At 47.3% G+C, this 26246-nt stretch overlaps 1 protein-coding gene across 3 annotated transcripts in view; it reads left to right on the forward strand.

The window, feature by feature from the left end:
- The first annotated feature begins 14001 nt into the window (after window positions 1–14001).
- GATA6 (GATA binding protein 6) overlaps window positions 14002–26246 on the forward strand; it is a 32321-nt gene continuing 20076 nt past the window's right edge. For 2 of the 3 annotated variants that reach the window (XM_042910525.1, XM_042910527.1), the window contains exons 1-5: window positions 14002–14258; window positions 15652–16817; window positions 21359–21525; window positions 25120–25245; window positions 26108–26195. In XM_042910525.1, the coding sequence (XP_042766459.1) occupies window positions 15689–16817; window positions 21359–21525; window positions 25120–25245; window positions 26108–26195 (1510 nt within the window). In that variant the 5' untranslated portion in view covers window positions 14002–14258; window positions 15652–15688. Of the gene's footprint in view, window positions 14259–15056; window positions 16818–21358; window positions 21526–25119; window positions 25246–26107; window positions 26196–26246 lie in introns of those variants that run through there. The other variant, XM_042910526.1, reaches the window with a different exon arrangement.

Raw genomic sequence — 26246 nt, forward strand, 5'->3', positions numbered from 1 at the left:
TTTATTTATTTTTGAGACAGAGAGAGACAGAGCATGAACGGGGGAGGGGCAGAGAGAGAGGGAGACACAGAATCGGAAGCAGGCTCCAGGCTCTGAGCCATCGGCCCAGAGCCTGACGCGGGGCTCGAACTCACAGACCGTGAGATCGTGACCTGAGCTGAAGTCGGACGCTTAACCGACTGAGCCCCCCAGGCGCCCCCCACATTTTCATTTTAGTTGACACCATCACCCACGCACTTTGAGGCAAGATGATCTTGGCTTACTCCAATCAGCCCATTCCACTTCCAAGCTAAGGGCAGTGGTTTAGGTGAGGGTATCTGACTTACAGGTCCCATCAAGGTGAATCTCAGGATTCCTGCTTGAGATCCTATGACTGGGGTGCTCTCTCTCTCTCTCTCTCCTTGTTCCAGGAAGTACAGGAACCATTGCAGTCCTTTTGCCATCAGACAAGAATGACCTAAAGATGAAGTCAACAAAGGGGGCAAGCACATACAAGGAAGTGGCGGAAAAATGGAGCAGGAGCTCCTGGGTTAAAATGACTCTGAAGCTTGCCCCACTCTGAACTTCCAGTTACACGAACACATGAGTATCCTCACTGTTCAATGCATTTAGAGAAGATGTCTGTGTCTTGGAACCAAAAACATTCTAGCTCTTCACAGAGGGGTGGAGGTATCTTGTACCTAAGCATATTAAGGTTCATGTCTAGGGGCTGTGTCTTCCTTCTTCTTCTTCTTTTTTTTTTTAAGATTTTATTTTTAAGTAATCTCTACATCCAATGTGGATCTTGAACTTACAACCCTGAGGTCAAGAGTTGCACACTCTACTAACTGAACCATATTGCTCATATTAACCTACAATGTAGATTCAAAACACATGCAGTGAACAACACTAGAAGGTAATAACTGTTCAGGTATATACAGTACTGTATAAAAAGAGGGGGAAGGACAGATTTGGGTTCTAACCATTACTTATCATGTTATTTCTATGGGAATATCTGCTCCAACTTCCAAATAAGCAACTTACAAATGAACTTTTGGGGACCCTCTGGATCTCAGGTTTCTCACCAGGATGTCACATCAGAGGAAGTTTAAGGTATCTTCTAGCTTTATCATTCTATGATTCTTTGTTACCAGTTCATTTTAGGTGAGTAAAAGTGAAACCTTGTAATAGGGCAGCATTCTTGAATAGTATGGCACTTGAAGATTGTGCATTTCCCGGTCAGCAAGCTGTATCTTGTTTGTTTTCACAGCAGTTGAAGATTTGCCATCATTATTTTAACCATTTTTGAAATTCTAGGATATTGCTCACATCTTGCCTTTAAATATTTATGCACAGAATACCTTATTTCCCACAGCAAACTCATTTTTTGATTTGTCAGCTTTATGGAAACCTGAGAGATCCAAACAGGCTCACATTTCTAAGCAAAAGCTTAGTGTGTGCCAGTCATAAATCTGTTCTTTTATGTTATAACTGATGGCAAAAGGCATTGCTCTTGAGACTGAAATCTGTTCTTTATTTTTTTTTAATTTTTCAATGTTTATTTATTTTTGAAAGAGAGAGAGAGAGAGAGACAGAGCACAAGCAGGGGAGGGGCAGAGAGAGAGGGAGACACAGAATCTGAAGCAGGCTCCAGGCTCTAAGCTGTCAGCACAGAGCCCGACGTGGGGCTTAAACTCATGAACCATGAGATCATGACCTGAGCTGAAGTTGGACGATTAACTGACTGAGCTACCCAGATGTCCCTGAAATCTGTTCTTTAATATTGGCACAATGGAAACAAAAGAGGAGCGTGTGGCCAGACTTGAAAAAGGAAGTTGCATTTCTGCTTCACATTCATGGTAATGGAGATGTCACATTAATGTTTAACGAATTCTTCCTGATTTGAACAATTAGCCATTAATTCTTTTTTTTTTTTTATTTTTTAATGCTTATTTTTGAGAGAGAGAGAGGGAGAGAGTGGAGGAGGGGCAGAGAGAGAGGGAGACACAGACTCTGAAGCAGGCTCCAGGTTCCCCAACATGGGGCTCCAACTCACAAACTGTGAGCCAAAGTCAGAAACTTAATTGACTGAACTACCCAGATGCCCCAGCCATTAATTCTTTGTTTAAGTTTATTTATTTATTTTGAGGGAGAGAGAGAGAGAGAGAGAGAGAGAGAGAGAGAGAATGCATGAGCAGGGGAGAGGCAGAGAGAGAGGGAGAGAGAATCCCAAGTAGGCTCTATGCTGTCAGTGCAGAGCTCCACTTGGGGTTGGATCCCACGACCCTGCGATCTTGACCTGAGTCAAGATCAAGAGTTACATGCTTAACTGACTGAGCCACCCATGTGCCCTGTGCCATTAATTCTTTTAAAGTGCTCTTTCCAGCCCAAATGTCCATCAATGGATGAATGGATAAAGAAGATGTGGTGTATATATATATATATATATATACACACACACACACACGCACACACGCACACACACATACATACATATGATGGAGTATTACTTGGCAATCAAAAAGAATGAAATCTTACCAATTGCAACTATGTGGATGGAACCAGAGGGTATTATGCTAAGTGAAATTAGTCAGTCAGAGAAAGATAAATATCATATGACTTCAATCATATGTGAAATTCAAGATACAAAACCAATGAACATAAGGGAAGGGAAGCAAAAATAATATAAAAACAAGGAGGGGGACAAAACACAAGAGACTCTTAAATACAGAGAACAAACTGAGGATTTCTGGAGGGTTGTAGGTGGGGGGATGGACTAAATGCGCAAGGGGCATTAAGGAAGACATTTGTTGGGATGAGCACTGGGTGTTAAACAGGGGATGAATCACTGGAATCATTATTGCACTATATGTTAACTAACTTGGATGTAAATAAATAAATTATAAAAAATAAAAAAAGTGCTCTTTCCAATTGGCTTAATAAATTATTGGCTAATATAGAATTCTGAACACAGGCAATATAATATTCTAAGTGGTTGAATTAGGAAGAAAAATGTGGAAAGTACTCTAAAGTTGGAAGGTAGTAGAATACTGTGAAATAGTCCATAAAAACTAAGACAAAGCCTCAGCTGCAATGATAGTCCCAAGATAGCTTCTTTAAGGAGTAGAAAATTTCCACAAACTCACAAGCTGTAGTCACATTTCATTTGTATTAGGATTATTGGATCAGAAAATGACTCATGTACATATCACTTGATAATCAGCTATAGCCAATATAAAACCCCCTGCGAAAGTAGCTGTTCAAACATTCTGGTTGAGGATTCTATTTAGGAGTAGAAAAAAAATTGAATTTTAGGAAGTCATATAAAGAGATCATTGTTTTGGGATGCCTGGGTGGCTCAGTCTGCTAAGCATCTGACTCTGGATTTTGGCTCAGGTCACAATCTCAAAGCTCATGGGATCGAGACCCATGTGGGGCTCTGTGCTGACAGGGCAGAGCCTGCTTGGGATTCTCTCTCTTCCTCTCTCTCTCTGTCCCTCCCCTGCTCATGCTCTCTCTCTCTCTCACTCGCTCTCTCTCTCTAAATAAATAAATAAATAAATAAGTAGCGAGTGAGTGAGATACCATTGTTTTTAATGCAAAATGATGTGGTGTTGATAATGCTGGACTTTATGCTTTGAATTTGGAGCGTTGTATCTGAAATTTTCAATATTATCACACTCAACAGTTTATTCAACAAGCTTTTAGCGAGTGCCTTGTGCTAGACACTGTATGTGTTAATGGGGAGATAAAAATGAATGAGGCATGATCTGTGCCCCTCAGGTCTCACAGATTAGAGGAATACAGGGATGCAGTAAAGACAAGCTACCGGTGATTTACTATATGTCACAATGACCACAAAGTGCCTACGCAGAAAGGGGGCAGCCATAATCTTGGGGGGTGCAGGGGGGTGGGTGGACGAAGAAGAGGGCCACTGTGTTTGAGACATATTGTGGCATTCTTTGCTGGTTTGGGGATGGATTTTACAGTCACTAGAATCACGTCAGTTGTGACTGTGGGCACAACCTGGGGAGCTCATGAGGACAGAACAGGTGCGGAAACCCCAGGCCAAGTTGTAGCCATCATGCAGTGCTTTCTCAAGTGAGAAAGGTTATTGACGCTGCCAGAAAGAAGAACCTTTTTCATTTGTTAGACATTCAAACATTTGTACCCTGGAAGAGGTTCATTGCCTCTGCAACTTTCACTTTTGCCTCTGATGTAAACATGCCATGCTGGGCAAAAGCCTATGACTCCATTCATAGATCAAATTGTTGGCATATCTGTCATTGTGAAGACAGCATATTGGAAGGTGCTATACATACAGAAAGGGTGAGTTTATGATCTTAAATAATCTGCAGAAGGAAACGTTGGATATTCCCATATCTTTAGTTTTCTTTATGCCTTTGATTGCCTTCCTACCTAATTTTTTGAGCACTTAATACCTCCTCTCTTCCCCCTCATCTCCTTTCCCCTTAAGAGCTGGCCTTAAGTAGAAATTTGTGTTTTTACTTATTTATCAAACAGTTCAAATCTGCATGTTGAGCCAGGCACTCTTCTTTATAAAAATCAACTTACTTAGCCAACTCACAATTCTTTGGGGATGGCTACTGTTACTACCACCCCCTTTTTACAGATAAGAAAAATGCAAGGTAGAGATATTTAAAAACTTGCTTGAGGACACACAACCAGAGAGCAAGCTGCAGAGCTGGGATCTGAACCCAGAGCTCCACACTCTCAACCTCCACGTGTGTGCTTAGTCTGGCCACAGTGCTAAAGTGAGGATATATTCTGTGCTGCCCACCAGCTCAGCCACTGGGTAGGCTCTTTCCTATTCACCAAGGCTTTTTCACTGCTGCTCAGAACAGGCCGAGCTCTTTACAGAAAGATGCCTTTGAAATGCAAAGGTTGACAGCTTTATTTGTGGATCCACACTGTGGTTTTTGGCTGGAGTCGGCTGGGCACCAGCTCTGTGGTAGTCAGCCTTTAAAAATGGTGTAATATTCACACTGTTTTTGTTGGATAATTGCGTGCCTTTAATTTGTGGTATTATAAACAGAGCAGTAATCTGGTTTAGGAGTATCCAGAAAGTTATTTGATATCCATTAAGTCAAGTTGCTATTTTTATTCACCTCTGTAGAGGTGAATATTATTATGGTCCAGAAAAAACAACACTGTAATATATTCTAATGGATGTCTCCTGACAGATTGGGGTGGGGGGTGGGGAACTTCTGAAGAAGGTAAGGAACAATTCTGCTTCCTTCCTTAACAGGTGAACACAATTTTCCCTTTAAATAGTATGACAGTTTAGCTTTCTTTAGAATATGAATTTTAAAAGGAAAAAAAAATCACACCTTTTTTAGTTCATGGATTTGAAACAGTGATTTTTTTTTAAAGACCTACTTAAACCACTGCTGCCTAAAATGTTTACCTTACTCAGAAACTTCTGAGAGTTCAAGACATTTAAAAATATTAAATCATGTACAAATAATTATTTAGTAAATGTGAAGTCCCCATACAGTAACCATATGGGAAATAAGAATATTCATCATCAGTAGTTGCTTTTCATCAGTATCCTGTGATTTAAAGTTACTTATTATACACTTATAGACAAAGAATAGGTTATTTAGATAGCATCTTCCATCCAGGCATTTCAGTGGTTTGCAAACTTGAGCCTGAGTTAACTGTTCAGTCTTTGGAGATGAATCATTCCTTTTGTTTAGCCCATTGGTATAGTATTTAGATTAACTTGTAGGTTTGTATTTAACCTGACAGAATCCAAAGAGCCAGATCAGACATATGCTAGCAGTCTTTCCTGGGGCCCTGACAGAGCTACACGCAGGGAGGAGGGCTCAAGTCATTAGTTTGTGATTAATGTTTGTGGAAAGTAATATTTCTACCATTTTATGGATGGAGCAACTGAGGCACTGAGAGGTTAAGTGGCTTGCCCTTGATCACAAAGCTGTTTAGTAGTTCCAGGCAAATCAGGCACTGATGCAAGCTCACCATGATTTTGCATCCAATTCTCACCAATTTAAAATTTTGCAAGTTACAGTTCCTGTACCTGCCAGTGGGCAGGTTACAAACCGGAAGTTGAAACTAACATGAGAGAATGTTGACCATCATTTTCTCCAGGAAGGAAGCCACCAAAGTTTGCTTTGGCTAACGGAGCTGGCATGGGGGCTATCGACTCCATGGACCCAGCACTCTTGGACTGGCTGGCTCTCTGCTGATCCCCCAAGGCTTCTGTCCATGAGGATTCAATCAGCTTCAGGGCTGCTGGCCGGGGTGGGGGGCAGGAGGACTGTAAATCTGGGAAAGCTGCAAGTATTCAGGGTCTTGAACTTTATCAGGTTTGAATGTGTGATTGTGAAAGTAAAGAGCAGAGAAATGACAGCACTCGGTAAATCAAATGTAGAGAAGATCAGGACTGTCAGAGACAAGAGAAAAACAGGCTCTGGGCACAAATGCCACTGAAAACCTGCAGGCAGGAGGAGACTTTTATGTTCCCTCCAGACTGTGCCTTCTGAAAAACAAATCTCTTTCTATGTCACTTTATCTAGAGAACGGTGCTCTTTGTTTTGTCCCATGGATTCTCTCTTTAAGTTTTCATTATTGAAGTTTAGATCTTGTTTTAGAAGATGGGGTGCTATATGGGGGAAAAACCCCAACAACAACAGAAAGAAAATTAGTTGAAAAATGTCTGAAATGGCCTAGATTTTCCTCTATCAATAATGTGTTCCATAGCTTATGAGTGATCTTTAATATTCTATTCCTTAACAAAATATGACTGTAAATAAGTCTCCTGCATAAACAGTGATACCAAACTTAAAGGTGAAAAGTGTGAGGTGACCTAGTCAGATGACCAGGTCAATTTAATTAGTCCCCCCAACCCTTTTATCTAATGCCAGTCCACAGGTTCCCCTCCTTCATGGCCCCATCTGTTAACTCACTCCTATCTGCTGCCAGAAAGAAGGGGGGAGAGGGGGGGTGTGCTGTTGCCGACCAGGATACTTTTCTCAAGGGATGAGCCTCAAGATTACTATCTTCATCCTGGAGAAGAGCTGGAGTCTGCTGCTGGGATTTGCAAGGGAGAACAACAAGGAACGTTTCTTCTTCAAAGGAACCAAAAGCAAGTAAAGAACTATGTTTGTCTCATCCTACACTTTCCTACCATAATGCAATAAATAAAATCCTCAGTGCTGGTACCTAGAAAAAGCCTGAGGCCTCTAATGAATGGCAAGACTCAAAGTTGAATGGGTGCTGAAAGAAGTTCTTTCTTGGAAATTAATTCGCTCCAGGGAACAGCTGGGTCACACAAGAAATTGAAATTCGGTGTAGTATATGTGAGTCTATTACAATATAGATATTGGTAATAATAGTTCACACTTAACATAGTGCTTACTATGTGCCAGGTACTCTTAGCACTTTCCATTTAAGAAATCTTTGGGGCACCTGGGTGGCTCAGTCGGTTGAGCGTCCGACTTTGGGTCAGGTCATGATCTCGCGGTCTGTGAGTTCGAGCCCCGCGTCGGGCTCTGTGCTGACAGCTCAGAGCCTGGAGCCTGTTTCAGATTCTGTGTCTTCCTCTCTCTCTGCCCCTCCCCCCACTCATGCCCTGTCTCTCTCTCTGTGTCAAAAATAAACATTAAAAAAAAAATTAAAAAAAAAAAAGAAATCTTTTAATCCCCTTAAACAATCCTGTCAGGGAGTTACTTTTATCATCCTCATGTTACAGATGAGAAAACTGAGGCACAGAGAGGTTAGGCAATTTGTCCTGGTCACACAGTTAGAAAGTGGCAGAATCAAGATTCCAACCCAGGCAATTCTCTTAGTCTGTGAGCCAGAGTGACTCAGTTCTTTACAAACTCGCCGTGAAGCCTAGAAGACAATATGAGCCTGGGTAAACTCTTCTAGGGAAAGGCTCAAACACCTCCCTCCATCTTTGAAACTGTCTGTGGTACTTTGCCTAGCCGGCTCCACAGAAGTCCCAAACTTCTAGACTGTAAACACTTCAAAACTAGGAGCTAACTCTTCTAGTTCTCTTTGTGCAGTATATACACTCAGTAGTGTTGTTGGGCAAGCGCAGGAAACTGGAGGGCTGCATATGGGTAGACAACTCTCGGTCCTGATTCTCTGCATATTTGCAACATAACTGAATGCAGAGGTCATAGTTCTGGGTGGCAAATGCAGTAATTTTTTATTTTGGGGGCATTTCTCTCCCCTTTAATTGACTCAAGGAGGAGCATTAGTTACTTAGCAAATCTCCAAAAGCTTATCACCTCCTTTTCTGCTCCCTCTTAGCAACATTACCCCCTCCCCCCAACCAAGAAAAGAGAAACAGAAAGGTCTCTGAGCTGAGACAGCTCTGGGGCGGTGGCATCTGGACTCTGACCCTAGAATTGGCATTATCTGCACATCTAGTGATACCAGCAAAATTCAGGTCTTTCATGTCTAGTGTGTTGGAAATTTCTGTCTCTTTCACCTTTGGGGGAGCAGAAATGATCCCTTTCCTTCTGATGCTCTGGTTTTTCCTATCCCCCCCCACCCCCCACCCCGGAGGGGTGGCTGGATGAGGGGGAAGCATTAGATGAGGTGGATGGCTTTGGAGTTCACCTTATTTGGAGGAAGGCATTGAGAAAAGGGAGTCATCTTTAACTTCCGGGACCCAGCATGAGGTGACAGACAGAAACCGAAGATGTTAGATTGCTTTTGGAATTCAGAGTCCTGTCTCCAGCTTCACCATAGAACAGAAGGGGACAGCAGAAGATCTAAGAGGAATGAATCCCCGTTGCAGGGAAGCCAGCGCTGTCTCTCTAACCTGCCACCCCTGAAGGTTCTTAACTACCCATGTTGCAAAGTGGCAGAAAAGGCTTAGGTGAGACTACAGTCCGGGGGAATGCTACATCTACTTAAGGGAAGAAGAAACGACTCAGGGCAGAGACCTCCAAACCGTGGCACCTGACTCCCCAAGCCCCCTCTTCAGTCCTGGATCAGCAAAGTGGATAGTCCTGCCTCGCTTTAGTGAAAAGGATCACCCCAGGGGCAGGGCCTCGGCCCAGCTGGCAGCCCTAGGCTTTGTGTAGTTATGCCAATAGTAATTAATAATGATAATAAACACCACATTTCATAACCAAACCCAACCTGGGGATGACCGAGGGATTGGACCTCTGCCTCCCACCTGCACGCTCTTCATTTGCGAGTCCACACCCGCCGCATTGGCCTCAGTCTAATTCAGCTGTCCAGTTCCACCCATCGGTTCTGACCGGGGTTCCAAAGAAGGGCTGCTCCAGACAACCAGAGATATGGAATAACATCGCCCCTCGGCAAAACCCCAGGGAGTGGGGGGTGGGAAGGTAGAATTATTCAACATCAGAAAATAATCAAAACGGGACGGTAATTCAGGCCCCAGTGAGCTCGGTTTAGTTTTTCTGGCAAGTGCAGGGTGTCTGTTTTGGGAGCCCAGCTCCGTCCGGCCTGCAGTTCCACGGACCCCGGGACCCAGGCAGCCTGGGGACCTCCACATTCCCGGTGCAGCGGACACAGGTCCCGCCGGGCCCGTGGAGGTGTGCGCCAGTGAGGCCGCGATCTCAGGGTGTCAGGGCGCAGCCAGGCCGCGGGAAGGGAGGCCGGCGCCGGGTGGAATGTCTTTATCGGGATCAGAGAGCCACAAGCTTTTCCTCCGCTTCTTTAAGCGATCACGGATAGACACCTTTCGATCTTTTGTCAGGCATCTTGGCCCTTAATAGCCAAATTTATTTGGGTTAAAGCGGCCTTGGGAGAAGCCGGGAGGGAAGATCTTTCGTCGGTCATGGGTGGCCTAGATAACAAGCTTTAAAAGAGAGAGGGAAGAAGAAAGTAAAAAGGTTAATGGATGAGGGGAGGGCTAGGAGGCGCCCAGCGTGGGGCTTTTACAGCGACCCTTCTCTGGTCGCCCGCTTATCGCGGCCCTAACTTACCCGCGGCGTATGAAGTACATTAAGTCACGTAAACAGCGCGCGGGGAGGAATGCCACCGCGGTGACCTCTCCGCGCCGCGCTGGCGGCCCGGGGCGGTGCGCGGGGGGCGGCCCGGGGCTGCGGGGCGAGGGGCCGCCGGGCCGGGCCTGCAGCAGCCGCGCGCGCGCCGGGACTCGGTGCCGACCGCCCTGGCCCGGCGTTGCCGCGGCAAGTTCCCAACTCCTGGTGACCAGCGGGGCGAGGGGGCGGGGAGCCGGGCGGGGGGGGGGGGGGTGGGGGCGACCCGGCTTTCTAGGCTGCGCAGTTCTCGAGCTCCCGCCGCCACCACCTGACTTTCCTAAAGAGTGTTTTTGGGCTACCGAGAATTAAAGAAAAAAGAGAGAGAGAGACAACCCGCCCTCTCCCACCCAAACCCACCCTCCCCCACCCCAAACACCGCCTGGACTCTCTGGACGCGCTTGCATTGGATTGGCAGCCGCTGAGTCCGGGGGACAGGCCGCCCCAACCCGACTATTGGGGCAGGATGCTGGCTGGGGTGGGGGCACCGGGGAGACCCGTGTCCTTCGTCAAAAGCGTCCCAGGGACAGCAAGAAATACGGTAACGGCGACAAGGCCCCAGAGATCTTTTTTAAAACTCTCAAGTTAAAACTACGTTTTAAATCAGAAATTGTATTCTTTCTTTCCGAAACCTCGCTGGAGCAGCCGGGAGCTTTGTGAACTGACAACTTATTGAGCTTAAGGTTTCGGGGGGCGGGTAAAGGCGTGTCGTTTCTCGGGTCCTCACCCGGGTCTCGCGCTCCTCTGGAAACAGAGCACCACTGGGTTCCCAGACACCCCTTCGCATTTGGCAGCAAAGCCTCCGCCCCCTGCCCAATTGGCTGCCGGATTCCGGCTGGATTCGAATCGCAAATAGTAGTGTGGCGCAGCCCAAATAAATCAGCCCTGGGGACAGGTCGCATTTCGGAGCCAGCACCTCTCCGAGGGCGAGGAGGGCGGCTTGAGGACGGAAGGCTCACTCGAGAGGGGCCCCTCCTCGAGTCTAAATAGTCCAGGGAGAAATAATTTCGTTTCAGTTTAGTAAATCTCCTCAAAAAGGAGTCAGACGGAAGAAAAAGGAAAGGAAAAAGATAAAGAAAAAACCGCGAAGAGAATAGAACTTCTAGCAGCCTATTCACTGGGGAATTATGGGGGACTTCTCCAGCTCTCGGGTTCCTCCCTAGTTTGGGGTGCACTTCTTCCCTCCGCATCCCTATTCTGCCCTCCTTTCTGGACTAGCTGGTGTGCTCAAAGGAAGCGCGGGACCCAGGGTCCCTTAGGGGTGGCTTTGAAAATGTGCCACTACTTCCGGGGGTGTTTTCCCCAGGGCCAAATCCAATGCATTGGGGAAATGGTAAACTGGATGGGTCAGGCAGCCTTAGCTTGTTGTCTGGATAAACTCTACGGGTTAAACGGTTTTGTTTTATTTTTAAGCGAACTGAAAAGAAAAAAAAAAAGAAAAACCATTTTACTACCCCTTGTCTCCTTTAGTTGGAAAACCAGTCTAAAAAAAATTGTGACCGTGCAAAGGAGCAAATTGCAACTGCCCACCCTTGTTTTAGGCAATGTTAAAAAGAGATTGGGAATCTGGAAGGTAAAATCCCGGGCGCCTTCTCGAGCCCTTTGAAACCGCACGTTGTGGGGTCGGTCACGGTCTGTACCGCTGCTCACCTCTGTCCCAGCGGTGTCAGGGCCGGGGCACCCTCGTACAGCTGCTGCGGAGCTGCGGGGAAAGCACGTCCCTGGGGGCTTAGCTATTGTCCAAGGAAATTCAGACACCTTCATACTTCCTAATATAAAGAAACACACACAACAGGAATCAGGTTCGGGTCTGGGTCTTCTCAGGGCTCAGGCTTGGAGGCCATTCACATCCTGGAATCTAATTAGCCAGAGGATTTTTAAAAACTCGTCCGCATTAGAAATCACCTCACTGAGATATGAATTAAGAAAAAAAAAAAAAAAAACCCTTTGCTTTTAAGGGTAAAACTGAGAAGCACTTGACAACAGTTGGCCCCGAAGAAAATCAAATGTCCACAACGTTTCTGTAACTGCTTACAAATGAGCTTCTGAAAAAACTGAGTCTGTTAAAAACTTGGTCGGAAACTCATGAAAAACCCAAAAGAAAGTAGCTTTCAGCCCTGGTCGGAGTTAAGTGGCAGGCGGACGCCAGGTCAGCTCTTCTGCCAGTCCCATTCGATCGAACTCAGGTTAAAATTTAAAGCCCCTGAATCCTGCTCCGGTCGCCGATCTCTGTTCCAGAGTTTTCTACCTTCACTGGTTCCGATTGTGGCCACATTGAAACTGGGAACCGCCACAGTGATTGGGGGAAGCAAAGAGGAATGTAATAAAAGTGACTAAATTGGATGAGAACGGTTTATGGACCGTCTTAGCAGCAATTTAAAAGTCAGAAGTGTTTAGCAGCAATTTACAACGAAGAACGGAAAAAAAATTAAAAAAAGAACTCTCTTCGACTTCCTCGATTCGGCGACCTCCTCCCCCTCATTGCCAGGGTCTGTCCCCTTCTCTCCCTACAATACACAGGTTCACAGCTCACTATTATAGTGAGGAAACATACTTTCAGCGACTCAGTCTCACGATTTCTCTAAACCATATTTTACAATGTCCCTACCTACCCCGGTTCAACTCTCTTAGTCTTGTCTTCCTTTTCCAACTGGAAAAACACAATATTAAAAAGAGAGAGAGAGAGAGAGCGAGAGCGAGAGAGAGCCCAAATGCTTTCAGGGAGACTGACCTTTAGAAAATCATTTACTTCGATTTACCTGGAAAAAAAATTGTAAAATCCATTCTCACAAAGCAACTCCTCCTGCCCTAGTTAAAATTCTCTCTCCGCGGCCTTCTGGGGTCACGTCTGTCGGAAGAAATGTTTTTGTGCGCTAAAGGGAGCGAGACATATATCACAGCTCCTGCGGACCAACCTGCGGCCGCGCGCCTCGCTGCTGACAGATCGGCGCTGATAACCCTGCGACGTTCATTTCCAGTCCCTTTGCCGGCTCAGGACCGTATCAGTTTGTACACAGTTGTGATAACCGTTTGGAGGGAGCGAAGAAGGGGTGTGTATGTGAGGGTGGGGGTGGGGAAGCGGTACTTCCCGCTGGGTCCAGGGAAGTTGGCCCCCCTCCCCCTTTCCAATGACTTATCCAATACTTACCTGAAATTCTCCAGGATAAGCTCAGAGCAAACGGGACACCAAAACTTGGAGAGCATCTTGGGGCGCGACTGGGGTGGAAGCCCTTTTTTCCATCACGCGCACCTTCAGGGACTAGCCTTTAAGTACACCAGGACCCCGAATCAAAAGGTTTTTCCCAAAGGTTAGCTGGTGAGTGCAGACGTGAACTCCCGAAACCTCCTAGGAATTTATGGTCTGTTTCTAAAAAGCAGGGTAGAGATAAGAAGCTGGGCACTGGAGTTCCTTCTTTTCCATATATTTGGATCCTCGATCCCCGGTGGCCACCACGACCCGAGCCCCAGGGTCTCGAGAAGAGGTCGGGGAAAGTTTAAGGTCAGTCCCATACAGCTGCAGAACAACAAAAACTCTTCTAACGTGGACAGAAGAGCGGGGCAGGCCCGAAGAGCAAAGCACTTTCCCCCTCATTCTGGGGGGCACGTTGACCCGAAAGCTGGCGCATCCCTCCCGCCGCGGTGGCAGCGCGGGGCTTTGCACAGCCACTGCTCCCCCCACCCGCCCCCGTGAGTGCGTGTGTAACTAGGGGCGGAGGAAAGTGCTGCGCCGCCGGATGGGTGTGGGTCGCCAGCCAGGTCAAGCGTTCCTCCACCTCCACCCCTCCCCGGGCGTCCCAGGGCTCTGCGCCCCCTCGAAGGGCTCGCCCCCACTCCCGGGAAGGTACTCTGGGCTCGGCCCACAACCGCAGGCTGAGCGGCGCTCATTGTCTGCCCTGGCGGCGCGTTCCCCTCCCCCCGCCGCCCGCGGTCCCCTCCCCACCCTCTTTTCTCTCCTCCCCTCACTCCCTCCTCCTCCTCCTCCTCCTCTTCACCTCCAGCGCCCAGCTGCTCGCGCAGCGCAGTTCCGACCCACAGCCTGGCACCCTTCGGCGAGCGCTGTTTGTTTAAGGCTCGGTGAGTCCAATCAGGAGCGCAGGCTGCAGTTTTCCGGCAGAGCAGTAAGAGGCGCCTCCTCTCTCCTTTTTATTCACCAGCAGCGCCGGGCAGACCCCGGACTCGCGCTTGCCTGCCGGCGCCCTCAGCCTCTCTCCGCGCTCAAGAGCGGTCTCCGCGGTGGCGGTTCTCCATGCGCAGCGCGCACCCGAGGTTCGGCTGCTTCCTCTCTTGCTCGGGCTCCCCTCTTTCCTCTCCCTACACCCCACCCGTCACGGGCCCTTCAGCCCCGGACTCTCCGGCCCTCTGCGGGCCGCGGTCGGCTCTGAGGGTGTCTTCCTTCTCCTGTCGCGGCCGACTGTAGCGGCTCCCAGGTTCCTGGGACACCGCGGACCAACTTCTGCTGTCTCTTCCTCTCCCTGAAGCGCTTATCTGCGCACAGCCTTATCTCCGAGTTATCTGGCGCAAAGGGGCGGGAGCCGGCAGTCAGGCGAGCAGAGAGACTTCTTTCTTGCTATCTGGCCCGGGTCTGTGTGTGGGCATTAATGTTAGTATGGTTATCTCCGATGAGACGAAGCGATTTGGAAAAGTAGCTCCGAGGAGGCCCTCCCGGCTGCAGTTTGCCTCCCTTCCCCACTCCCTCCGAGTCTCCCCGTCTTTCTTCCTGCTCTCCCCTTTGGGGTGGCCTCGGCTCCGGGGCGGTCTCACACGCACCCCCCCCAACCCTGCATTTCCCCCTCCTCTGTGCTCCGCTCCACCCCGCTACGTCCGATTCCGGAACGGTCTGGCCTTTCCGCGGTTGGGGATGACCACAGGGTGGGAGGGGGTGGCTCAGCCGGCGTGAGCGCACGCGCTGGTGGTGCAAACTCGAGCCGTGTCTAAGGTGTGCGGCGCCACGGGGACTAGTGTTGGGCGTGAGACTCGGGCCCCGCGGGCAGCCAGCAGTGCCTGGGCCCGGAAGGTCAGAGACTGTCGTCTCCGCCCCGGCGCCCCACCTTCCCTGGGCTGAATTGCGCTTCTCTCTGGAGCTCGCACTGCGTCCCATCAAGCGTAGTCGGGGAAGCTCTGGGAAAGCCAGTGTGGGAGAACGCGGCGGTTTCGTTTTCGGGGACAGGTTGCCTTCCTTAAGCTAACGATTTTCACGCGGGTAGACCTCACGCTGAGGTATTCCGGGCTAGGGGCACGTGTAGCGAGGCGGGACAAGGCAGCGCCGACCAGCACAACTACTTTAAAAGTTCTTTTGTGTGTCATCGGCCGAGAGGGAACCACTTTGGGGCGGAAGGGAAACCTCCGCCAGGCTTCTCGTCACCCCTGGGATCTAGCGCGCCGCAGATGAAGGATGCTGCGGAGAGGGTGGGCGGGAGGACGAGGGGACCCAAGTGGTGCAGGCAAGGGAGGGCGGATATCCCGGTCCTGGGAGGACCCGGCGGAGACTGCCCAGGCTCCGTTCCCCTCTCCTTCCCCAAACCCCGCGCCCAGGGCAGAAACGGGATGTTTGAGAAATCTCATTAGCTAGAAAAGGCAGTGGAGTGAGATGTGTGGCCTGCGCGTTTGTAACCCTTTTTGATTTCTCCCCCCGTCCCTGCCTCCCCTCACCCCGCCTCAGGAACTAGAAGTTAGCTTGGAGAGGCGCCGGACCGTGGATGGCCTTGACTGACGGCGGCTGGTGCCTGCCGAAGCGCTTCGGGGCCGCGGCTGCCGACGCCAGCGACTCCGGAGCCTTTCCAGCGCGGGAGCCCTCCACGCCGCCGTCCCCCATCTCCTCTTCTTCCTCCTCCTGCTGCTCCCGGGGTGGGGAGCGTGGCCCCGGCGGCGCCAGCAACTGCAGGACGCCTCAGCTCGATACGGAGGCAGCGGCGGGACCCCCGGCCCGCTCGCTGCTGCTCAGCCCATACGCCTCGCATCCCTTCGGGGCTCCCCACGGACCTTCGGCGCCCGGGGTCGCAGGCCCCGGGAGCGCCCTGTCGAGCTGGGAGGACCTACTGCTCTTCACTGACCTCGACCAGGCCGCGACAGCCAGCAAGCTGCTGTGGTCCAGCCGCGGCGCCAAGCTGAGCCCCTTCGCCCCCGAGCAGCCCGAGGAGATGTACCAGACCCTCGCCGCCCTCTCCAGCCAGGGGCCGGCCGCTTACGACGGCGCGCCCGGCGGCTTCGTGCATTCGGCAGCCGCCGCCGCAGCGGCCGCGGCCGCGGCCAGCTCCCCAGTCTACGTGCCCACCACCCGCGTAGGCTCCATGCTACCGGGCCTGCCGTACCTGCAGGGGGCGGGCAGCGGGCCCGCCAACCACGCGGGCGGCGCCGGCGCGCACCCCGGCTGGCCTCAGGCCTCGGCCGACAGCCCCCCGTACGGCAGCGCGGGCGGCGCGGCCGGCGGTGGGGCCGCAGGGCCCGGCAGCGCCGGCTCGGCAGCAGCGCACGTCTCTGCGCGCTTCCCCTACTCGCCCAGCCCGCCCGTGGCCAACGGCGCGGCGCGGGACCCCGGGGGCTACGCGGCGGCGGGTGGCGGTGGCGCTGGCGGCGTGGGCGGCGGCGGCGGCGGCAGCTTGGCTGCCATGGGCGGCCGCGAGCACCAGTACAGCTCGCTGTCGGCCGCGCGGCCGCTGAACGGGACCTACCACCATCACCATCACCACCACCCGAACCCCTACTCGCCCTACGTGGGTGCGCCGCTGACTCCCGCCTGGCCCGCAGGACCCTTCGAGACCCCAGTCCTGCACAGCCTGCAGAGCCGTGCCGGAGCCCCGCTCCCGGTCCCGCGGGGCCCCAGTGCAGGTAAGAGGCGCGCCGCAGCCCGGGGGCCTGAAGCGCTGGGGCCTGTGGGGGGTGTGGAGCAGCTGGTTGACTTGGGCCTTGTTTTTAGAGCTCTTCTGTCTGGGTGCCTAGAGGTCCGCCTGGCCCCAGGCCGGATTTGCAGAACTTTGGCAGGGCCACCCAGAGTCTGGCAGTGTTGATGAGGTGCTTCTATTTTGCGGATTGTTTCACTTCCTTTCCACGAAGGAGACAAGGTGCGCGTATTCATCTCAGTGCCTTGGAGAAGCTCGAGGGACTTTAACAGTGAATGGGGTGGGCAACTGGAGAAAAAAAGCCAGGGAAGGAACTGACAGGGCCTGAGATCTGTCACAGACCCTAATTTGCCTAAATGGGAGAATGAGACTCTACTGGGGTGGGTAAGTTTAGGGGAGTGTTGGGCTCTTGATTCACCCTCTCCTAAAACACAGTCTCACGCAGTTCAGCTCTCCAGAGGGGAGGAACTGTGTTTTCCTCAAGGAGAGTATTTAAGAGCCCCACAGTGGAAAAGGACCTAAGGACCAAGTTGGCTTCCCCTTCAGTGGGAGGGAGAAAAGAGGGGGGATACCTGGGCTGGTCAGCCTTCTGACTATCCCGAGGGAAAGCTGGTGGAGGGGCCCTTTGGTTGGACATCACCTGGGCGGCGGTGTCTGGGGCTGCTGCCCCTGTCTGCCCCTGCCAGGCTGGGACCCAGGGATCCTGGCACTCCCACATCTGTTTTTCCTCCAGAGTTCAGCCTACCGATTTTTCACCAGTTTTCCATGCCATCCATACTTTCATTCCAATGTCTGGGGGCAATTTTGGGTGAACTGGGAAAACACAGTTGTAAAAATACCTGGAAACACCCCATTTTGAAAAGTTTTCTGCTCAAGCAGAGGAGGTTATGAACTGTGTTAACCTGGCCTGACCACTCTGGCTTCTGTTCTCAGCTGCTGCAGTGTTCTGGGTACTTTGTGGTGCTTTTACAGGTCTCTCGCTTTGTGTTTAACCCATTTGATAAACTGACAGACTCCTAAGACAAAACTTTTTTTGGGGTAGGGGGGGCTGTTGTTTGTTTGAGGCGAGGTGTGGGAGTCACTGAGGTGGCAAAGAGGCAGGAGGCATGTCAGCTTCAATTATCCTAACTGGTGTCCTCACACCCTAGGTCTGGGCTTTTCCTGGGAGCCTCAGTGCTCGGTTTTGGGACAAGTCTTCTGGGGCCCCTACTTAGTTAGGATCAACTGAGGAATTGCCAACCTTGTACTCAAAAGACACACTGGAAATGGCAGTGGCCTGAAAGTGAAGGATCTGACTTGAATAGCCCTCCTGGTAACACTGGGAGGGGGCAATGGATTATTTGGTAACAAGCCCTCCCTCTCTTTCTCTACCTCTTCTAAGACTCTGGTCTCAAAATTCCCTCTGCTTTCCTCTGGGAAGCTGGCCCTGGAGACTGTCTTCACTGCGGTGTAGAGTGGGTAGGGAGGGCCCTGTTGAGTATAGACTTGAGACAGAGCGCTGTCACCCTTTCTGTGGCACAGGAACCCTTGGCTGGCTCCCTGGCTGGAGCTGAGAGACTGGGAGGTGAGGAATCTTCAAAGCAAGGGAAGGGGGGTGGTGGTTAGGGTGAGGCTTTTGTCAGTCGGGAATCCAGCAGGGAATCCAAAAGAGTGTGTAGGGTTGGGTCGGGGCAACGCAGTGGGAGCTGGATCCTGCAGCTCTACTTATCTCCTGACACACCTTAGTGTAGTCTCCATGCCCCTCTTCCCCTAGTCTTCCAGCATTTCACAGGACAGAAAGAGAAGTAGCCCAAAAGTCATAATCGGAGTCATTGGATGTTTTAAAGAAACTTATTTTGTATAGAAAAGCTTTTCAGAGGCAGTAAGGTGCAATAGTAGGCGAGTTACAAATTTCATTTTAAACCTAGCTTATCCTTTCACTAACTTTCACTAACAACAACCCAAAACTAGGAAGGGCTTGGGAACACCCAGCTTCTGCATAGAGTCTTTTAAGTCAGGAAGCTACTGAGAATCAGCCAGTCTGGGGTTGGGGGAGGCAAAAGACCTCTAATTTCGGTTGTCTTCACAGGTGTTCTCTTGCTAGAGAAACCTTGACCTCCAAAACCTCTCCTCCCAGCTTCCTAGCTAGATTCTCTGCCTCTCCGCTTCGATTTTTTTCTTTTTTTAAACAGACTATTTTTGAAGGCACTCTTTAATAGATTTAGGCAGACAGCAGGGCTAAACCTTAGCGCTGAGCTCTCTCTACCTACACAGTGTGGAGGCCTCTGGGAACGTGCTCCATACACCTCTCCCTGATTTTGATGGTGAGTAGGTGGTAGGGAGTCCTGGGGGGAGTCCTCACAGCGCTACAGTCCTGGAGCCCAGCGCCCTCCTGAGTTCCCGAATTGTGTTCCATTATTTTCAGGGTCCTGCGACGGCATTCACTGGCTGTGCCCCTCTCCCCACAGCCTTTTTCTCCCCAGGGGATCCCAAGTCATCGTATTGGGAGACGATAATGAATTGTGGGGGTGAGGGTAGATGGAGAAACTGATGAATGAATGTCTAGCACAATCAAGATTTTGTAATTGTTAAAAAAAAAAAGTTTTCTTTTTTTAGTCAAAGGATTGTAGCTGCTGGGTAAGCGGTAGGGAGAAAATGGGAGCTGTAGATTTGATTTCATTAAAAATAAACAAACTTTGGAAATTTTATTTATCCAAAGTGGACTTTAAGTTTTGTCTTTGGGTTTTCAGATGACTAAAGAGATTTACCTGGAGTGTTCACGCTGTCTTCTGGGAGTCTTTATTGTTTCCAGCCTGGGGAAGGAGGCCAGGCATAGGGCTGGGTTCTCCAGGGAATGCCCCACTCCTCTATCGAGAGGGTCTCTGATAGGTAACATTTTAAAGTCAACAACTAAGACAAATACCTTGTTTAACTTCAGTGTCCTTGAAGTCCTGAGCATTTTACTGATTACCGTAGTCAATAGTGGCTTTTAGGGCAGAGAAGAATAAATCTTTGTGATGTGTTGTAAGTTGCTGTATCCCCATGACAACTTTGAACTCCAGTTATGTAGGATGCTAGTTTCTTTTAAACTTATTTCTTGAGGAGGAAGGAGACTTGTTTTGTAGGGTAAATAGTATTAATGGAATTAAAAACTATTCATGCCAAAGACACATTTAAATATCTTTACAAGTAGAGTGGTAGAAACAAGCTGTAAACTGCTTGGGAATGAGAAGGAATAGAAAGGTTTGCTAGCACACAACTTCAAATAAAACTTTAAAATGTAATGCTTATTTATTTTAAAAATTGATTCAGAAATGCTTCTTAAAGAAAGCCAAATTCGGACATTTAAATCCTCTATAAATAACCCTAAACAGAAGGATATTTTTATTTTTTACAGTCTATTTTAAAAGTACTTATTTAATTAATAAGTACCTATCTTATTTTATTTGTCTTTTGTACCTATCTCATTTTAGATCGTGCTTATACATTCATAGTTAATCAATTTTTTTCATAATCAATTTAAGCAGATGTAATAAATGCTACAACCATTTATTTTCAAGATTTTTTTTTTTTTGGTTATGAACAGGTTTAGGTTAGTTGTAAACACCAGAAACCACCCAAATAGCAAAATGACATAAACACAATTTAGATAGATTGCATGAATTGAAGTTTTAGTGTAGGAAAATAGGAAACAGTTTTATTTAGCACTGAAATGGTTTTAATAATGTTTGAATCAGTAAAATAGCAATCATTTGTAGAAATTTTGCAGATAGAAGCAGTTAGACCCACGTGGAAGTCAGAATGTTTTAGTGTTCGGTCCTTGTGGCATGAACATAAAACTTAACATTTATCTCTGTGTGTTAATGTTGGTGTCTTTTTTCCCCCTTAGGAGACCTGAGTCACTTTCTAATCGATAAAGTGCTCAAGAACAGTATTTCTCAATTCACTTGTCTATTTTTTTTTTTTTAAGAAAAGGAAGGGGGCAGATATAGTAAATACTTTAAATAAAAGTGACTTGGGATTTATAGAAATAAAAAAATTATTTGGGCCCTACTCTGTCCCAGGATATTTGTGGGTTGCTGCAGGGGTCAGTGATCCGTGTTGATATTGTATGGCTTGCTCAGTTTTGATAAGTGGCACACTGTAATTAAGATAGATTTCAGTTTTGAAACGCTTGGGAACAGCCCAAAAGGAGGGGTCAGGGGACCCAAAGTGACTTCCCCACAGCTCATCTCAATTCCGAGGTCCTTGGAGACAGAAGGAGGATGATTCCTTCAGCACCATATCCTCCTGCTCCTTTCCTGGGGTTTTAGTGGTCACTCCCAGGGCTGCAGAAGTATTGTACAAATGCTGAACCAGAGCAATAGCGACCACAGCCGGCTCCTGGCTTGGCTGCGGAGCAGAAAGATCCGTGGGGAAGGGCGCGGGCGGGGAGGCGGGCAGCGCGTCGCCAGCACGCGGCCAGGGGTACCGGGGGTCTTCCGGGGAGGCCCGGGGAGGGCAGGGAGCAGCGCGACCTCACCCAGCCTCTTGTCCCCGCTCTCGTCGCAGACCTGCTGGAGGACCTGCCTGAAAGCCGTGAGTGCGTGAACTGCGGCTCCATCCAGACGCCGCTATGGCGGCGGGACGGTACCGGCCACTACCTGTGCAACGCCTGCGGCCTCTACAGCAAGATGAACGGCCTCAGCCGGCCCCTCATCAAGCCGCAGAAGCGCGTGGTGAGTGTGAGCGCCGCCCTCCCCTGCGGCCGGGCCCCGAGCGGCGCTCCTCCAGCAGCCCGGGCGCTTCCGGCTCGCCCCGGGCGCCCCCCGCGGGAACAGGTGCGGCGCGGCCCGGGGCCACCAGGGTCTGCTGGAGCGCGGGAACCCAGCTGTCCCCTTCCTTCCTCGGCCACTTGAGCGCTCGCCCGCACGCGCCCGAGTGGAGGTCGTCCCGAAACCAGCGTCTGGGGAACGAAGACAGCCTTTCCCCACATTTACACCTAGGAAATGATGTCTATAAAAGGGGGAGGGGGAAGGTGGGAGCTACCATTTTCAAAATATACAAAAGTCAATATTTATATAAATCTAGATGTACTTGTAAATGCCCTAGAATATTTTGGAGGGAGACACAAGAAATTGGTCATGACCGTAACCTCTGAGTATACCGACCCAGGTCAGATGAAGATCTTTTTCTCTGTGTACTCTTTGGTGTGGTTTGGATTTTTTTATGGAAAACTGTGCTGGTTTATACCCCCTCACCCTCCATAGAACACGACAACCGCAAAATCCACATTCCCTTACTCTCCACAGCCTCGTCCTGGGTTCCTTTGATTTTGTTCCTTATACCTTTGGGTCCCTTCTACCTCTTCTGGGAGTGAGACAGATTTTAGCCCCCATTTCCATCCCTCTTTTGGATTGTTTTTGAGTTTGATGAAAATGTAACCTTAGTTATTTTGAAATCTGGCTGTTCAGAAAACTACATAGAACTTGAGAGAAAAATGCAGTCATGTTCTTCTCAAGTTGGGGATTTTCACCAATCCAAACACATTTTTAACTATGTTTTAAATTATGGGAATTCTGATTTTCTTCAGGGAAAAATCCCTTATTGTTAGGTGTGGTTTTAGGAGAGGGCATTTACTGCCGTAGTGATTAGAGAGAATAAATGAAAATGTTCACAGGCCCCACTGTAAGGCTAACATTTGTTTAACCAAGCACTCAGGCTCTTAATACCTTTTAAAGTAAAATATTTTACAGTGAGATGCCAGACGTCTTAAGTATCCAAGTAATTTATTTAATTGTTATACTCTAATTAGCAGGAACAAATGCTACACATGTTGTTTGTGTTAAATAGATTAGGGTGAAATTGCATCACAATGGAAGTCTGACACCTTAAAGAGAAGCAATTAGTTTTATGGTTGTTTTGTTTTTAATGCATTTAAAATAAAGTGGCTGAGGTTAATTTAACGTGCGTATGTGCCTTAAACTTGTTATATAGCCTCCCGCAGCTTAACAATCGTCTTCAAAGGGCATCCTCAACTTCAGCGTCTGACTCCCTATGGTTTTCATTTCTTACGTATCATATTCAAAAAAGAAAAAGTAGTGGTCAGAAAATATTCCAGGGAAGTTCCCTGTTTCCGTGTATGAACAGTGAAACTGATTTTTTTTTTTTTTTGAAAGGCACACTGAGCTGAATACTAGCTGAGTTCAGCAAGACGACATTTTCTTGAGATTGAAGGAAATACTGATAGAATAGTAGCCTTTTGGGTTCTAGTTGCATTCTAAATTTGATATAGTAACATCCGTATTTAGATTGTGCCATTTTGCATACTTACTGGTAAAAATAACTGTTAGCAGAAAAGAGTTTTTAACATCTCTGAATCTGTTAGTTTTCCTTCTGTGTGGCAGGTGTTTTGGCAGTGACCAAGGTCAGCCATTGTGCTTTGTAAATGGGTTATAAATGATACCAATGGAAGGGCGTGTTCATCAATTAGTTCTCGTGAGTTTCTTATTTATGGTTTTGATGGATCTAGCTTAGTTCTCAGAATGTTGAACCCAAGTTTGTTTAGCCAGCAGTACAGAACCAATCACTGTGAATTTGAACTTGTAATATATTGCAAAATAAGAGATTTATGGTGTAACTTGAATTCCTTGTCAGTGATGAATATAACTGAGATCATTTGTTACAAGGACCTTTTATAACCCATTCACCTTCATTTCACATGTTTATGGAGACTGGCTTCACTTATGATTTGCAGTTGACAGTCATAAAGTTCTTTGTTATAATGGCAAATTCTGATAACAAGTTTACTTCACGTTGGCTTCAAATTCCACTGGAAACTGTCATAAATGACCTGTTTATAAAATGAACCTTCTTGTCCTTTGTTTAATGATTTCACATTTACACAGAGAAAGCAGTGCTCTCCTAGGAAATTATTTTATTTTAACCATAAAAGAAAAAAAAAAAAACCCGATGCATAAGATTTTCTGTGCTTTTATTGTTTTAGCAAAGCAATTCCCCAAATAGTTTGCCTGTCAGCCAAGCATATTCATTTCAACCAAAAGTCAAATCTATTTTTTCTTAGCACTGACTTCTTAAAAATGTTGTAGCGCTAAGAGGCTTACTACCCGTGTCTCTTTGTTTTTATGACTTGTCTATAAAGAATAATGTGAAAGTGATACAATAGGATGTGAATTGTAAATGGAAAATTCAGTTTTATCTTTTAAATTTGCCAGCAAAGGATTTGAAAAATCTGTCCTTTCATCTGAATATCCAGTACACCCTCAATTCATATTTTTGTTATACATTCTTTAAAACTATTCCTTTGTGAAATTAATCTATGTAGCTAACTTCCCAAATTCTGTTAACTTTCAACTTATTTTGGTCCTTGGATTTTTCCTCAGCTTGTTTACTGAAGTCATGGCACTGTTTTTTAGTTGCCTCTCTAGGTAATTCAATAACAAATTTAGATTTTGGCATTTTGGAGAGTAACTTTTACTAGCTTAAATCATCTCTTTATAACTTACACATAATAATTTAGACGAGATGAATTCCCTTTAAAGATATTATAGACATAAAGGGAACATGGAAATCAGAATGACAGTGCCCTTTCTGATAATACCATTTAATCCTTTGTATGAACAAAAGTTGGGTATCGTACTGATAGGGTGAAGAAAATATATCCCTATCACTGTATGTAAGGTAATGCCAGCATTAAAACAATGCCATCAAATTTGCTTATCCTTTGTAAAATGAATAATACAAAAGCTCAGCAGTCAACCGTGATAATTATAAGACATGTATTAAAATATATTTCTTTATAAAAATATTGTACATTTTCCAAGATCCGTTCCTATCAATATAACGTATATAGGCCCTTCTAAAGTTTTTGGGTTATTTCTCTGGATTTATCTGAGAAATAGAGTGGTTATCTCTAGTTTCCAGGTGAAGTGGAGACTGCACAAAGCCACTTAAGAACACTGGCAGGCATTTGTGATTTGTGATTGCATTTCATGACTTCTATCTCAGACCTCTGACAACAGTGAGCACAGTTATTGGCCAACATTGTGACTTCGTTCTGGTTATTCTATCATCTACGCTAATATGCTGGAGCAAACCAAACACACACATGGGATGGAGCACTGCACCTGAAACTCCAGTTTCTTGGTCCAGAAAGGTCAATCTAATTACCCTTCAAATTCTTTTCCCCAGGGACCTTTGATTTATAATAAAGTACATGCTTGTTGATGACAGGGACACGCTGCATGGATGTACGTAGCATATACATAAAATCACTTATATCTGTGCACTTACTGTCTTGTGCTACTTTTTAGCCTTCCTCCCGGCGGCTTGGATTGTCCTGTGCCAACTGCCACACCACAACCACCACTTTGTGGCGCAGAAATGCTGAGGGCGAACCTGTGTGCAATGCTTGTGGACTCTACATGAAGCTCCATGGGGTATGCCGCGTATCCTGCTCATGTGTATACGTGTTTAGGGTCTTATTTGTACATGGTTTTAGTCAAGAAAAAAATCAGCCAAGGAGAGGGGATGAAAATGAAAAATCTGATTTCCTATGTACATGTTTTTGAATTTAGGATGTTATTAATTATAATATAAACTATTATCTCATATACTAGTAAGAAACAAAAAATACTGCCAATTGAACTGTCACATACATCCATCGTAAGACATCCCAATTTTAGAAATACTAAAATGTGAAAAATGTGCATTTTAGAGTCGACAACATGGTAGTAACCTTTTTAAAAAACTGTATATTCAGAGGAAAAAAAGGCATGGAACCAACTAGAAATGCACAATAACTCTATCTTTGACATTTGGGGAATGCAGCAAGTACATTTATGCAAAGGAGCAATAATATATTTGATAGTTATAGTTAGCAACGTTCTGTTACTCATTTTAAGCATAGCACAAAATATTATAAACACATTAATCTTAAAAAGGAAATTAACCTTGTATGTGTAGGAGGGAGAGAACACATGATCTCTTTGAAATAAAAATATGTACTTCTTGGTTTTACTCTGTAATTGAAGCTGTTTAAAACAATAAACAGTGAGTTGAGGGAATAAATTTTCCCTGGCAAATAACCCCATTCTCTCTGAGGGAATCTGCATTTGATCGGGAAAGTGTAGCCTTTGTCCAGGTTGGAATCTGTTGCGCATGTATCAAAATTGGACTGAAATTCATGCCAGCTTCTTTTATAAATGAGGGCTTTCAGTACCGATGTTGAGTCTTTAGTTAAAAGTTGTGTTTTCTTCCATATAATGTTAAACTTAAGGCCTATATGAACATTTTTTTTAGGTGCCTCGACCGCTTGCTATGAAAAAAGAGGGAATTCAAACCAGGAAAAGAAAACCTAAGAACATAAATAAGTCAAAAGCTTGCTCTGGTAAATACAGTAAAATGCTATTTGATTGTAAAGCATCTGCTAACTTGAACA

The sequence above is a fragment of the Panthera leo genome, chromosome D3, assembly GCF_018350215.1.
Source record: "Panthera leo isolate Ple1 chromosome D3, P.leo_Ple1_pat1.1, whole genome shotgun sequence".
In the NCBI taxonomy this organism is placed as follows: Eukaryota; Metazoa; Chordata; class Mammalia; order Carnivora; family Felidae; genus Panthera; species Panthera leo.